Raw genomic sequence first — 12,963 nt, forward strand, 5'->3', positions numbered from 1 at the left:
AGGAAGTAGAAGTGCACTAACTCCGTCCTTGGTTGTCATTAAATTGGGTTAAATTGGGAATCCCTAAATAAGCCAACCTTTTGACTATACAGGGAAATAGTGGGCCAGTAAATCAGAGAGTCTTATAATGGGGGATTTTAATTTCCCAGATATTGATTGGAATTTGTGGGTTGGTCACTCACACACTAGCAAGCCTTTTGTGGATTTATTGGATGATTGTTTTCTACATCAGCATGTTCGGGAGGCAACTAGAGGATGTAATACTCTTGATCTGATTATCATTAGTGATTCTTCATGCATTAAGAATCTGCAGATAAATTAAACACTAGGTGGCAGTGATCACAGTATGCTGAAGTGGGATTTACTCAAAGAGGTAACTACCATCAGGGGTAAAGGGAAGGGTTATTGCTTTCGTAAAGGCGACTACGATGGTCTGAGACAGTATTTAAATTCTATACAGTCGGACCAACTGATGATGTTACCAACAGCAAATTCAAAATGGGAAGCATTCAAAGAACTTATCTTGGAAGCTACTAGGCTTTACATATCAACTAAGAAATTTTGTTCAAGGTTTAGGCCTAAATGGATGTCAGATGAACTAATGAGGCATATGGCAGAGAAGAAAAATGCATGGGATACATATAAATTAATGGGTGACATAAAAGCCTATGATAGATATAAGCTGGTCTGTAACCAAGTCACAAAGGAGATTAGGAAGGCAAAGGCAGATTATGAGAAATCTTTGGCAAATGATGCAAAGAAAAACAGAAAAGAGTTCTTTTTCTATGTAAACTCTAGAAGGAAAAGGATGAATCTGATTGGTCCACTGGATATTGATGGTTCAACAGTTGAGGATCCTGCTCAGGTGGCTAACAAACTAAACAAGTATTTTGCATCTACATTCACACATGAGGAGTTATTCAGGAAGGGGAATGCCAGAGGTGAAGTAAACTCAGACAGTGAGCTAGATGATTTTGTAATAACTGAGAGGAAAGTGGAGGAGAAATTGTTGAAGATAAACACAAGAAAGGCACCTGGGTTGGATGGGATCTATCCAGTTATATTAAAGGAGGCAGCAAAGGAAGTAAGCAAACCCTTAGCCATAATTATGAGAGCTTCCTTGGACTCAGGGGAGGTACCATAGATTGGAGATGTGCAAATGTGACCCCAATTCACAAAGAAGGATCAAAGGCTGACACAAGTAATTATAGACCTGTAAGTTTAACTTGTGTTCCAGGAAAATTAATGGAGGCACTGGTTAAAGAAGCAGTGCAGGATCATCTAGATAAGACTTCACTTATAGCTCGGACACAGCATGGTTTTGTTAATGGGAAGTCTTGCCTGATCAATTTGATTGGATACTATGATGCAGTTACAAAAGAACTGGATGCAGGGAATAACTTTGATATTGTATACTTGGATCTCTAGAAAGGCTTTTGATACCGTTGCACATGGAAGACTGCTGAACAAATTGGAGGCAAATTGCTGCTATGGATAAAGGGGTGGTTGAGGGGGAGAAGACAGAGTGGTAATCAATGGACACTGCTCATCGTGGACTAATGTTATCAGTGGAGTCCCTCAGGGTTCGGTGTTGGGTCCATTATTGTTTTCTGTATTTATAAATAATATTGATGATGGTATATCAAGCTTAATGCCCAAGTTTGCAGATGATACAAAAGTTGGCAGGGTTGTTAAGGACACTACTGACGCTATGGTGCTCCAACATGATCTGGAAAGGTTGAGCAGATGGGCTGAGAGGTGGCAAATGAAGTTTAACGTTGACAAATGTAAAGTACTACATATGGGAAACAGCAACCCCAGAGAAACATATCAAATCTGTTGTACTACACTGACAGTGGTAGAGAATGAAAAGGACCTGGGGGTAATTGTGCAGGCAGATATGAAGTTCTGTGACAGTGCAGACGGGCTGCAAGAGTAGCTCATGGTGTCTTATCAGTGATATACAGGAATTTTTCTAGCAGGGATAAGGAGGTGATTATTCCCTTGTATAAGGCAATGGTGAGGCCACACTTGAGTACTGTGCACAGGTCTGGAAGCCTCGTTTCAAGAAGGATGTAGATCTGCTGGAACGAGTACAGAGAAGGGCAACAAGGTTAGTGAATGGAACCAAGGGTTGCTCTTATGAAGAAAGGCTTAAGTTTTGCAAATTACAGTGTCTGGGCAGTAAGCACCAGCGAGGTGATCTGATAGAGGTGTATAAAGCCTTGAATGGTTTGAGCATTCTCAATGCTGATGGGATTCTGCCTCTTGTTCAGAATAATCACCTGAGAGGGCATAAATTCAAATTGAGGAAAGGCAGATGTTAGGATAGACGTGTGGAAATTTGCCTTTAACCAGTGGGTAGTTGGTTGGTGGAACAGACTTCCATCCCTTGTCGTGGAAGTTGATAGCCTAAATAAATTTAAGGCTCAGTTGGACAGGTATTTCGAACGAATGGAGGGGTGAAGTGGAAGTGGGTGTTTTTTTTTTTTTTTTTGCTGATGCTGTATAAGCTTGCTTTCTTGCATCATATGCTAATGCTAAATAAAACTAGCTCAGTTTTGACCAGAGCAATCTGCATTTGACTGTTCTTTTCTGAGGCCTGAATTGGCAGGTCAGGAGATACTTGAGTACCTGATGAGCTTCCAGTTACAATTTTTTCTAAGGCAAGCACTCATTTCTTTAGTGATTCAAATTATTCTCATAATGCACCAAGTTGTAATTTGAGATTGGTACACTCCTTACTTCGGTTGAAAAGAAATGATCACTAGAAGGGCTAGGTCTGTCTACTAGTAGACAGAGCTAAGTCTGTCTACTAGACTAGCCTTAGAATACATGATGTGAGCTATAAAAATGACTACGTTGCGACTCGCACTGGCATTGCCTGCAGGCATTTCCGTTGAAGTCCCTATGTACTTGGACTTGTTGTTGGTGGATCTTGTAGCAACCATAATTTAAGTAAAATTTGAACTTTAGAAAGATTAAAATTTAAATTTACAATATATTACAGAATTTATGTTAACAAAATATGCAGAAATTGAACTGTTGACAAAACTTAAATCACTAAAGAAGTTAAATTTAAGCTACTGAACAAAAGTTTCAAAATTCCTGCCAAAATATTGATAACAAAGGCTATTTGAATATTAAGGCTATCTATAGCTTTCCAAATTACTTTACAAATTTAAACTTAGAAAGTTATGAAGTTCCTATCAAAATATCGATTTCCAAGGTTATCTTCAGTTCATCATATTAAGCTGTAACTTTCCAAATACTTATCTCAATACAAAAATGAACTAACGTACGTGACTATATACAGGGTCATCGGAAAAGGTATATGTGATTTCCCTTTTAAATATCTTTTGAAATATTTGATCAATTGTTGTGATCATAGCAGCGTATAGTGTGGTTACTAAGTTTTATTTGACACCTCAACGATGACCTTGGCTGTGCCGTGACTGTACACCGCCTCAGTCAGTGTCGGTAACATGGCCACTGCACTACCAGTTTCCTTAAACTGATTAAACCAACATATTATAATCTTGTCTGTAAGTGCATTGGTATTGATGTTGCACTGTTATGACAGATTTAAATTCAGTGTAACACATTACACACACTGCACTTTCTGCTGTACGGTCCCCATATTACTAACACTGACTGAGGCAGTGTGCATAGGAGTCATTCTGCGCACACTCACAGCACCACCACCAAGGTTGAGGTGTCAAATAAAACTTAGTAAGTTACCACACTGTTTTCTGCTGCGATCACAGCAATCTATCAAATATTTCCAAAGATAATTAAAAGGGAAATCACAGACATCCTTTTTCAATGATCCTGTATTAACTACAGTTTATTTTATTAAAATAAAAAAAAAAAAAAAAAAAAACCTCAATTGTTTCAAAAACTATCCTACAATTAAGATCTTTGGAAATACAGAGCTGCATACTTCATGTCATCCATGTAAGTTAGAATGTGTTGGATATTCTTTATCAAAGGTGATATTATGCTAGCAAATATCTGATAAGACTCCACTTCAGTGGAGCCTTATCAGTTAAATAGATAGTTAAACAGATTCCCTCTGTCTCATCATGATTTAGGCATAATAGTTGATCCCAAATTGAGTTTCCGTCAGTAAATTGAAAATTTTTCATTATCATTTGCTGGAAGCCTCAAGCCTACCCCACCAACCCCAACAACAATGCCACTTTTGGCAAATGAATTCATGTTACTGAAATTGGCAAACTTTGGATACCAATGTTCCTTTCATAACATCTTACCACAGCCAGGCAGCCCTATGCAAATGTTCTGCAGATTGTCCATCCCAGGTAGATATGACTCTTCACAGTTATTCAGCTTACTAGATAAATTTCATTACTATGGGATCCTTTTGGTGGCATACTTCTTCTCCCGAGTAATCCCAGCACATGTTTGTTTGTGTATAATTTCCCAGAGAATGCTCATCTAAGTATGTGATCTCAAAAAAAAAAAAAAAAAAAAATCTAGATTCCCATCCTGATTTTCCCACCCCTCAAAATATGGGAGATTAGTATTAGCCACACAGTGCAAGGAAGCCTATGGCTTCCTTGCACTGTGTGGCTTGCACTTCCTGCACCAGCCAAAAAAATAAATAAAATCCAAAAAAAAAAAAAATAAATAAAAAAATAAAAAATAATAAGAGAAAAGGGAATAGAAAACCTATGCATTTCCCTCTTCCTGTAGGTAATTATCCAGCTGACCTTTGAAATTCCCCAAACTGTGAGCCTCTACTACCCATGTAGGTAACTTATTCCAGTAATTTATAACTCGCTGGCTAAAATAAAACTTCTTGTAATCCAGTCTAAACATAACTTGAAATTATGGCCCCCAGTTCTAGAATCCTTTATAACCCTGAAAATTTTGTCCTCATTCATTTTACCTTTGCATCTTAGAGCCTTAAACATCTCAATCAAGTCTGCTTTAAGGTTTCTAGTTTCCAAGCTCTGCAGCTGACATATTCAAAGTCTTTCCTCATATGGATGCCATTTTGCTGATCTCACCAGGCGAATTACCCGTTTTAGGGGAATGTTTTCTTCTGGACATTTTCACGATCGAAAAGCAGTTCTAAGGTTCTGTGATGCTGTTGTGATTATGTAATTGCCGCAGGTTCTTAGGAGGGAAAGGAAACTAACTATAAGAAATACTCTTGTGTGTGAAAAAAATTTCTAAGGAATTAGGCTATATGTTTGATTAAAGTACTTTAAAATTAATAATACCTATTTTAAGATAGCATATGTATTATCGTATGAAATTTGAAATTTGTTGTTCATTAAGTTACTAAAATTTCAGTATACTGTAACTTTCAATAGAGATACTTTTGGAATCAGTGGATCATTTTGCTTTAGAATCTGTAACTTTTGCTCCAAAGGTTTGAAGTTTTTTTTTTTTTTTTTTTTTTCTTTTGGCAAAATAAACTGGTTAATTTTTAATATAATTATTTTTATATTTCATTCTGATATTGTATTTTTTATAAGTAAACAGTTTTTTAATTATAGCAAATTAGTTTTTTTCAATAAGTGTTTAATGTATATGCATATATATACTTGGGTGGCACTTTAAAATATGAAACTTTTTCTTTGCTCGTTAATAGGTGAATGGTCTTGTGATGTATGGCAGATGTCATCTGAATGCTTCTGCAATGATTAAAGGACTTTCAGGATCTGTGTATAAAATGATATTGCTTAGGTGATAATTATTTAGAAAACCTATAATATAAATATTTTTGTATATCTTACTTTGAAATTGTTTTCTGTATCAACTGAATTTTTATTAGAAAATTTATTAATGAAAGTTTTGTTTTTAAAGAGATATTTGTTTATATTTTTAGTATTTAGCATCTGAAATTTTAATTATCTTTAATTTTAACTTAGTCTTATTTTCTAGTAAATTCCCTCAAACAAATTATGGAAATAAATGCAGGGTGGAGGAATAATAACAGGAGACCCATCAGGCACTCATTTGCCCAAATATACTTATACATCAAGTAGCATAACGAGATTTTCAAAGGCAGAAGGCCTTGTTTCCACATAAAGCAGCTGTTGTTGGTAAGGGTGATCCCGGAATTTTCTAAAAGAATGGTTAACACCATTATTGGAAATCTTTAAGATTTAATCATCATGTAGCAATAAAACAACCCATTATTTTGATTATGGGAAGAACGTGACTATAGTATCTTTTGTCAGTACTTGGGGCTGGCCCCTGATTGTTGGTGACTGTTTTCAGTGAAATAGTGCCAGGGTATGTCTGCCAGGGACAAAAGTTAATGATGCTATAGAACAGTTATCTTTTAAGGTCAAAAAAGGGTGATGTCATTGTATATGTTAGTACTAATGATATTAAGCACAGGCAATTGGAGGATTTACTTTGCAGTTATGTGGCAGTGTTGAGTTAAGAGGAATAAATTTGGAGGTGTCTGTAATTTTCGCCAGGCATGATAGGAGGGAGTACATGATGAGAGCCTTTTCAATCAATTTGGTACTAGTAGTTGTGTAAGGCCCACAGAATAAAAATTTTTTCAGTCCTCTGTATTTGCTAGGAGCTGTTTTTACAGCAATGTTATCTGCTTAAATATGAGGTGCAGGAATATTTGCAGATGCTATCAAGGCAATTCTAGGTGGGCCAGAAAACTGCTAGTTTGCTTGGGGGATATACATAAACTAATAAATTAGTGGCAACAATAGGAAGAGGTGAAATTGATTACTGCAGTGCTTCTCTTCGGAATATAGGAGCCTGGAAAGCAAGATGCTGGGGGTCCTCATGTGACAAGTAAATATACAAGATGTTCAAAAGTATCTAGACTGCTATAATATAGTGACATACAGGGTGGGTGGTGCAGTCCTGTTTGAAATGTCCTTTTAATGCCTTGGAAGCATTTCTGGAGATCAGATTTTTTGAAACTTGAAAGCCAAGCTGTTGTTTTACTTGTTGTTTGTATGCTATCAAATAAATGCTATTTCTGTGTTTCCTCCCCTCCCCCAGTCTTTGGGGGGAAAGAAAAAAAAAGTCCTGTGGAGCCATAGCTGCTGAAGATGGGAGTTGCTAGACTTGGGTGATTCTTTGTTTCAAAAAAAAAAAAAAAAAAAAACCTATACAACTAGTAGTGAATGTGACAACCCATTACTGTTGTGAAGTGACCAGTCTTTGGAGTTCCACTACTTTGGTATTTTTCTTTGAACTGCTTTATGAAGGCATCCTCAGAAATTTGGTGTAAAACTCTCTATTAATTGTTTGTTCCTGTGCAGTGAGTGTATTCATGGTGGAAAACATCCTCAATCAGAAAATGTTAGCAAGACGTCCTTGTACACTTGCTGTGCTTTTTTAGATTGTGGGAAAGAAAGAGTCTTGTACTGAGATGGCTGCTGTTTGGCTTTGGGATCAAACACACAACTCCCATTTTATTTCCAGGTATTATTTCGGAAATGTTTTATTTGTTACACATTCAAACAAATTAGGAAGGACTTGTTGGCAGTGTTGTTCATCTACGAGGAGTTTCCGAAAAGTAAGGTAACACATTTTTTTCCTTAATAATGCTGAAAGGGAATGAGATGAAACGCTGTGGACAAATATACCCGTTAATAACGTTCAAAAAGACTGCCAGTGCAGTGTGGTTGTACTGTTACCTCACAGCAGATTCCAGTTGCAAAATGGCGGCTACTGTGCAAGTGTGGTCCAAAACAGGTGTTCGTGAAGTTAGACACTTTTTGCAAGCAAAAGTGTCTTCAAGTGATATTCATCATGAACTGGTTGCTGTGTATGGCGATGAAAAAGAAGCAGGTGTTGTTTTTAGTGCAATGAATTTAAAGCAGGCCGTGTTGACATCGGGTGGGCAGTCCTTCATCGAGCAAGACAGAAGAAATTTCGCGCATTAAGGGCATCATTCTTGAAAAGAGGCGAGTGAAATTGTGCAAATAGTGAACGTGAGTAAGTTGGCTGTTTACGATGTTCTTAGCTTTTGAAAGGTGTGCTGCCACTGGGTGCCCCAGCAATTGTTAGAGAAGGACAAAGCAAAATGCATGGGGATGTGTCTGGAGGACCTGTTGTGTTACAGCGACGAGGGAGAGGATTTTTCTCTCCTTCGCATAGTCACAGCAGATGAAACGTAGGTTCATCACTTTACCCTGGAGAGAAAATAAGACTCCAAACAAGACCTGGAAACATCTACAATCTCCTATGCACAAAAAATTCAAAACTGTTTCCAGTGTCCGAAAAGTCATGGCCACAGTGTTCTGGGATCGCCAAGACATTCTGTTGGTGGATTTCTTGCCGAAGGGAGGAACAATCAATGCACAGCTTTACTGGGCATCGTTGGAAAAACTGAAAGCCAACATTTGACCAGGACTCCTGACAAGTGATGTGATTTTGTTGCATGACAACGCAACTCCACACACTGCTCACACCACTCGTGAGTAATTTTTTGGTGTGTAATTTCAACTTCGTATTATTGAACATCATCGAGAGAAAAAATGTGTTACCTTACTTTTCAGAAACCCTTCGTATTAACAGCCGTGGCATGAAGTTTGGGTAACCGTGCTGCATGTTCAGATTGTGCATTACAACAGAAGAATGATGTGATATGGCAGAAATAAGTTTCGTCAACGATTTCACGAAGAGTTAATTGTTGACCATTTCATATCAAAATTCACAGTTGAGATACAATTTCATTATTTGTTTAAGTTAACAAATAATGAAACAACTGAATCAACATCAATTTAGTGATCTCCTTAAAATAATGTATTTTAAGGAGATCACTAAATTGACGTTGATTCAGTCTGGTGATGCTTAAACAGTGGGAAAACAGAAATAAGAATAGGAGTTTGTTATAAGCCAGTTGACTGTGATAAATACAATGAAGAACTATACAGACAAATATAGTTGGCCTATAAATCAGAATGTCTTATCAGTCATGTCATATCTTGAAAGTCCTGAAGCCACTTCTCCCACAGAAAGTAGCTATAGTTGGTGACTATACTAACTAGTAACAGAATGTTTCCAGATTTACTGGATGACTCTATATCAGCATGTTAGAGAGGCAACAAAAAACAAAGCAATGCTGTTGGTATGATTACTAGCAGTGACTCTTTATCCATTAGAATCTTCAGGTAAGGAACCATGGATGGCAGTGAAGATAATTATATCACTGGTTTACAGTGTATCTGGGGTTTCAGTAAAAGTATGTGGCAGTTATTTATGCATGTTTACTGATTACTAAACCGAAGTCCGTTTGTTTCTATCACGTAAAAATTTTTCACAATTCATTAAATTATTACCTAGGTATCATACGCGAATGTGTACATAGCTATAGTTTCTGCAATGGTTTACAAGTTTTATATTCCTATATTCGTAATCAGTGTCAAATATTTACCTCAAATACAACTGATTGTGCATGTTTAACCCGTAACTACACACACTGCAAGGTCATACTGCAAGGTAGCCAACCTTGACCCAGGAATATAGTCGGCCCCCACCCCACTCTTCCGGCTCATCTGCGATTCCCAGAATTTTATTTTCCAAGTGGAGTCTGGTTATAAGCCAGATACTCCTGTGTGTAGGTACGGGTTAAACTTGTCTGAGCATGCACTCACTTGTTTGTACAGTCCACTCAACCACAGAGCCTATATCAGTGGGACATCACAGTATTCCTGTAAAAACCGTCATGAGCTCTCATTGTGTGTTAGTTTTCTTTTAGTATGGCAACCAGAAAGTGTATAAACAGTCCCGACATATTTTGTTACTTATGTGGTTGTTTTTTTCCTGTAAAGCAGGGGCGAAATATTACTGATTTTGTAAAAAACTCATATTATGCATACTTTGACATAAAACTAGGGAATCAGGATTAATCGTGGGCACTGCATAAATTATGCTATACATGTGTTGAACATCTTAGAAAATGAAGTCAAGGAAAAAAGGTGTTCTTGCCATTTGCTATTCCTATGGTGTGGCGTGAGCCAATAAGCCACGCCGAATGTTACTTTTGTGTATGTGACGTTAAAAGTTACAATTCAAAAAATAAAAAGGACATCAAATATCCAGATCTACCGTCAGCCATAAGACCGGTTCTGCATGGACCTGATCTGCCTGTAAAACCTCCACCAGAAACTTTGGAGTCCACATCTTTTTCCACCGAAGCAGAAGCTAAAGAGGTTAGTGAAGAGGAATGTTGTCAACCAGAAAATATTTTAATGCCACAGCAATTCATGCAATTCGAACTGAATAATTTAATAAGAGACTTAGGTCTTCCAAAGTATGCTGCTGAAATTCTGGGATCCAGACTTCAAGCAAAGAACTTACTTGCTCCAGTACATCATTTTCCTGGTACAGAAATCGTAAAAGGCAGTGCTTACATATTTTTCACAAGAAGGTCTTCTCGTATATTGCAGTGATGTCACTGGTTTAATAAGTTCCTTAGGAGTTCCATCATATGTTCCTAGTGAATGGAGACTATTTATAGACTCTTCTAAGACTAGTTTAAAAGGTGTTCTCTTGTATAATGGATATAAGTACACATCTATGCCAGTTGCTCATTGAGTCTATTTAAAAGAAACTTATGACAATCTAAAGTTGCTTTTGGAGAAAATTAAATATCAAGATCACGAATGGCAACTATGTTGAGACTTAAAAGTGTTGTGTGTTGTTGGGGCAACAGGGTGGGTACACTAAAATGCCATGCTTTATTTGTGAATGGGATAGCAGAGCTAAAGCGCTGCATTGGACAAAGAAGCAATGGCCTCGGAGGCAGAATCTTACACCGGGGTCAAAAAATATTGTGCATGAAAGTTTGGTGAAGCCAAAAAAAAATACTTTTGTCTACACTGCATATCAAGTTAGGCATAATGAAGCAATTTGTTAAAGCATTGAATAAGGATGGCAACTGCTTTAAGTACCTTTGCAGTAAATTTTCCGGTTTATCTGACGCAAAATTTAAGGAGAGGTATCTTCATTGGTCCCCAAATTATAAAATTGGTTTTAGACGGTCAGTTTGAAACTACTATGACTGATTGAAAGGGAAGCCTGGATTGCTTTTAAAAGTGTAATGGAAAACTTTCTTGAAATCATAAATCCCAGGATTATGAAAAAAATTTTCAAAATATGCTCTAAAAGCTTCGCAATTTAGATTGCAATATGAGCATCAAAATTCACTTTTTGCATGCCCATCTTGATTTTTCCCCTGAAAATCTTGCACAGATGAGCAAAGAATAAGGGGAGAGATTTCATCAGAACATAAAGAAAATGGAGCAGAGGAAAAAGGAGCAGAAAACAAGCATGATGGCTGACTACTGCTGGTGTTTAAAAAGAGAGAAACCTCGCACTGTACATAAAAGAAAAACGATTAAACGTTCTTTTCAAACAAAGAGACTAAGGTCTGATTAATGAAAGTTTCAGAATTTTGATTAATACTTGTTAGCATTTGTGTATTTTTTGATATATGAAAATGTAAATCCTATCAATTTGTCATTGCTAAATACAATAAAGTTATATGCTTTGGTAAAAAACAATACTTTTTTATTTCTTAAATTGTGATGTATCTGGATGTGATAGAAAAAAATCTAAGTCATATTTGAAATGACAGCAACATATTTGGGCAGTAGGACCTATTGAAATCCAACCCCAGTGAACAAACTTAAATTTGTAAACTAGTGTTATTTATGTGGGAATTATTTAATGATATTAATTGTGCCCTTAAATATTTTAAGGGCACAAAAGGTGATATAGTTGTACACGTTGGCACTAATGATATTAAGAGTAGGAGACTGGCAGAATTCCTTACCAAGTACAGGTCACTGTTGAAAAAAAGCCGTGAAATAGGGTTGAATTTGAAAGTGTCTGCAGTTCTGCCCAGACACGATAGGAGGGAGTATATGATGAAAGCTTTGTCGATCAATTCGGCCCTGGAGAGATTGTGCAAGGCTCAAGGGGTAGAATTTTTTTCAGCCTGGTCTGTACTTGTTAACAGAAGGGACTGCTTCTACAGGGATGGGATACACTTAAATAGAAAGAGTGCAAGAATATTTGCTGATTCTATCGAGGCAGTGTTAGGTGGGTTTGAAAACTGCTAGCTTTGGGGGATACAAGGACTAATAGATTAACAGTAGCCCCTGGCAGAGGGAAAAGTGATTCTTGCACTGTTTCTATTGGCGTGCATTATAGCCTTAGTTGCAAATGTGCCAATAAAACCCAACAGCTTCTATTGGAATGAGCAGAAGCCTGGTAAACAAGATGCAGAATATTTCAGACTGCTGGGAGTCATTGCGGTACAAGTAAACACATGGGTTCTGTTAGGGTAGCTAAGAAAAAGAACAGATGCATGTATACTTGCGTGTACACCAATGCTAGGAGTTTGGTTAAAAAATTTATGAATCTGAGGTATTGCTCAAAGCATCAAAGGTGGATATTGTTGGGATATCAGAGATGTGGTGTCACACAGATATAAGAAATGCAGAACTGGAATTTGGGGAGTACAACGTCTACAGAAACAATAGGAAGGGAGGAGGGGTTATGCTATTAGTTAAGAAACACATAAAATCCAAGGAAGAGAAGCCAGTTGACATCGCTGGACAGTGCAGTGTCAAGTCAGTTTGGTGTGGCACTGGGAGATCAAAATTGAGAGTAGGAGTGTGCTATAGGCCTCATGACTCTGTTGAGTATAATAAGAAACAGTACAGGGAAATAGAGTGGGCCAGTAAATCAGAGTCTTATAATGGGGGATTTTAATTTCCCAGATATTGACTGGAATTTGTGGGTTGGTCACTCACACACCAGCAAGGCTTTTGTGGATTTATTGGATGATTGTTTTCTACATCAGCATGTTCGGGAGGCAACTAGAGGATGTAATACTCTTGATCTGATTATCAGTAATGATTCTTCATGCATTAAGAATCTGCAGATAAATTAAACACTAGGTGGTAGTGATCACAGTATGCTGAAGTGGGATTT

General features: G+C 37.2%; 1 protein-coding gene across 1 annotated transcript in view; it reads left to right on the forward strand.

Annotated features, from left to right (window-relative positions):
- The window catches only part of LOC150078991 (multiple PDZ domain protein-like), a 798,800-nt gene that overhangs the window by 329,740 nt on the left and 456,097 nt on the right, over positions 1 to 12,963 (forward strand). The window contains exon 11 of the mRNA XM_090382913.1: positions 5,624 to 5,718. Within this exon, the coding sequence (XP_090239039.1) occupies positions 5,624 to 5,718 (95 nt within the window). The remainder of the gene's footprint in view (positions 1 to 5,623; positions 5,719 to 12,963) is intronic.

This window comes from Mastigoproctus giganteus, chromosome 10, assembly GCF_048544385.1.
Source record: "Mastigoproctus giganteus isolate SK-2022 chromosome 10, ASM4854438v1, whole genome shotgun sequence".
Taxonomy (NCBI): Eukaryota; Metazoa; Arthropoda; class Arachnida; order Uropygi; family Thelyphonidae; genus Mastigoproctus; species Mastigoproctus giganteus.